General features: G+C 41.8%; 1 protein-coding gene across 1 annotated transcript; it reads left to right on the forward strand.

Annotated features, from left to right (window-relative positions):
- Positions 1-568: 568 nt before the first annotated feature.
- On the forward strand, positions 569-2984 carry LOC119831614 (pro-epidermal growth factor-like; the record flags this gene model as incomplete). Its single annotated transcript, XM_038355041.1, has 1 exon — positions 569-2984. A coding segment is annotated over one exon (714 nt), but the record flags the coding sequence as incomplete, so codon positions are not given.
- Positions 2985-3418: the final 434 nt, after the last annotated feature.

Below are 3418 nucleotides of genomic sequence, written 5' to 3' on the forward strand. Positions count from 1 at the left end.
TCAGTACAATTAAAGTTTAAATAATGGCACTCTACAAAACCTAAACAAGAAATCCTTAAATCACAAAAAAGCTTTAAAGCTTTAAAGTTCAAATTGGCACAAAAATAACACAGTGGGTACAGGCGTACTGTATAAGCCTATACCAATGGGATTTTTTTAATCTCTTTGTCCTATACAAAAGAAAAAAGTATACTCACACATTTACATTGTGCGTGCACACACTTACAAATCTGTATACAAATGGGCGACGCACACAAACGTAAAGCGTCCGAGTTCACCGCATTCATTCTCGTCGGCAGATGGCGGATGCAGTAGACGCCTTCCATCAGTCGTGTATAGACAACTCGTCGAGCGCAGTGCGGTTTCGTTCCGCTAAGCACCATTTTGTGTGTAAACTTTCGAACGGGACATTGTGTGTATGTGCTCCGTGAATAATCTTTAAATACGAATTCAGTGTTTAATTCAATCGAGTGTTTCACTTTCGACATGCCCGCGGTGGGATCGATGCGATATCTCGGGCGCTCGTAGAAACCGCGCCTCCGTCATGAGCGAGTGATCGTCGACGTAAAAAAAGTTGACACAGGAAACATGTCTGGGCGGACCGCCGACGCGGATACGAGCGAAGGGTTCGAGTTCGAAATTCGAAAGCGGTCATGTCATCGCCTCTCGGATTTCGTATAAGTCACCGTCCAATGTCAAAATCGTGCACGTACCGCGAGCGCCGAGAGTCCGGAGCGAGCGGACAATGCAGTCGTTGGTAGTGTGGTGGGCGGTGGTGTCTGCGGCCTGGGCGCTGGCGGGCGCCTGCTCCAGCTCCATCAGCAAGCGGCCGGCGCGGCCCGCGCGCCCGCAGCGTCCGCCGCCGCAGCCGCAGCCGCAGCCGCGCCTCAACGTCACCTTCCCCATCTTTAAGTGCGAGCCGGACTACTCGGAGTACTATTGCCTCAACGGCGGAGTGTGTTTCACAGTGGTGATCTCGGACAGTCCTATCTATAACTGTGAGTGCCGGAGCGGCTTCGTGGGGCCGCGATGCGAGTTCAAAGACTTGGACGACTCGTACGTGCTGACGAGCCGGCAGCTCATGATGGAGACGGCGTCGATAGCGGGCGGCGCGACGGTGGCCGTGTTCCTCGCGATTCTAGTCTGCTTCGGCGCGTGGGTGCGGCTGCACCGGCGCGGCAAGGCGCCGCCCGCGCCGTCGGCGGAGCGCGGCCAGGTGCACCTGGTGGCCGTGGCGGCGCCGCGCGGGCCCGTGCACCTGTGCGCGCCCGCGCCGCCCTAGCCGCCCCATCCGCCCCAGCCGCCGCGCCGCCGCCGAGGACTCTGTCGAGCGACCTGTTCATATTTCGTGTACATATAGTTAGATTATGTGTTAAGTGTGGATCGAACGGGAGATAAAAATTTATGTGATAATTATTTTACGGAGCATATAATTTATTTCTGAGGAATTTCTTTTGTATATACCGTAACGTTCGGGAGTTGCAGTTTGTCAAATTCCAGTCCCTCCAGCTGTGTTTGTGAGACGGTTCCGTTGACGTGTGTTGGACTAGTGAGAACGGCGACGACCATGTACCTATATGCTACTCGCTCATAGAAGTTGTTATGTTGTATTGTTGGATTGTATAACAGGTTATATTCCCCCTGCTTGGGCTGGATGTGTTTCAGTCCATGTGGCAATGTCTAATTTCTTATAAGAATACAATATGAACATCCATCATGGTAGCTGCAACAAAGTGACCACCATGATGGAGTCCTGTGGTTCCACTGCATGTTATTGTTTTGTATTGTAGCAAATGTTTAGTAAATGGGCCTTATTGTAAAGTCATGAGCACTTATACTCGCAATAGATAATTTATCTATACCCAGCAGGAAAGCTGTTCTTTGTGTATTGCAAAGAACAAATTTTTGATGGGCCGGGTGTCCTGTGGCCCTGTTAACTCTTGATATTTGTAAATCAATGTTACTTGTATTTATTACTTGTTGTATACAGAGAGTATTGTGATGAATTGGGATGCTTGTGAGGCAGCGAGTAGCTCAGTTCCTATTGCTGTAGCACATTCCATCACGGTTAGAGATTTTTACTGGTGTCAGTATTATTTTGTAATACATGTTAAGCCTGCAGCTTTACTTTATTTTTTAATTTATACCTGATATCCCACTGGGATAGAGCTGTATTATATTCGTTTAATGGTGGAAACCTGCCCTTAATGAGAAGGCTTCTTGTAAATATAGCCCCTGTAGGTATTTATTAGATATTTATAAACATTTATTTATTGACTGCTTTATTTAGTTAAAAATTCAATGATCAGCCGCACAGAATTTGCCTTGTTAATGGTTGCATTCATTAAACCTTGCTAAGCACGGCCACGCTATCATTGTATGCCCTATGTAATCTCATTATGAATCTCATTAATTGTAAAAATCGTAAAACATTGGATGGTGCATAAAATGTCATGACCTCAATGTGAAATTGCCAACCTTTTTTTGCTTCATACTATCTGAATAATTCAATAATCTCTTATGTGTAATGTGAAATTGTAATGATTTATGGAATTTAAATCAATAATAATTAATTGTAGCCAATGAAATGTAAAGTCTATTATGTAATTGTCTGTATATTATGGTAATTTGCACTGAGGGAATGACACAAAAATATAGCAAATTTGTTAATGGGCTGTGACAGCGGCGTGGGATCTGATTGATTGGTTATTTTTACTCTAGAACATTCTACCATTTATGGCTTTCACATGTTGACAATTTTCTAATACCAGTAGATCAGGTCCCCGAAACAAATTGAATATTGTGTATCATATTGTATTGCATCAATTCATATGAGATTGTTTATATAAACATTCCAAAGTATATGTAAAATATTACCTACATCACTAATAATTTTGAAATATCTGTTAAGATGATACATTGTTAATTATACAGTTTTCTATTGATCATTTGTTAAAAGAAAATTATACGAAACTAAATCTTTACTAATGCTTTTTATTCCCACCGCCTCAAACATTACAATTAAATACTTTGAATTATCAAAGATCTGCCAGACTAAATACAGATTCCAAAAATATCTTAACTCAAATTGGTTCTCACAAACTTGACCTGCTTTAAAAATCTCTGTAAGACATCACTTGTTAATTGATTTTCATCATGTTGCTTTTGTGTTTTTTTAAAGTGAATATTGAAGAATCCCTATGAATGAAAGCTTTTTTTAATTATTTTCAACAAATTTTAAGAATAGTGTTTAGTGTTACGAGTAATTCAAAGATTTATATGTATAGTAAAATGGAAATAACAATTTTATCTATAATTGCAAGATTGAAGTGATCATTCTTAAAAATTATTAGGTTACTGTGAGTATCAAAAGTACACAATGCAAGTAGGTATTTATTTAGAATGCAAAACCAATTCT

The sequence above is a fragment of the Zerene cesonia genome, chromosome 14 (genome assembly GCF_012273895.1).
Source record: "Zerene cesonia ecotype Mississippi chromosome 14, Zerene_cesonia_1.1, whole genome shotgun sequence".
NCBI lineage: Eukaryota > Metazoa > Arthropoda > Insecta > Lepidoptera > Pieridae > Zerene > Zerene cesonia.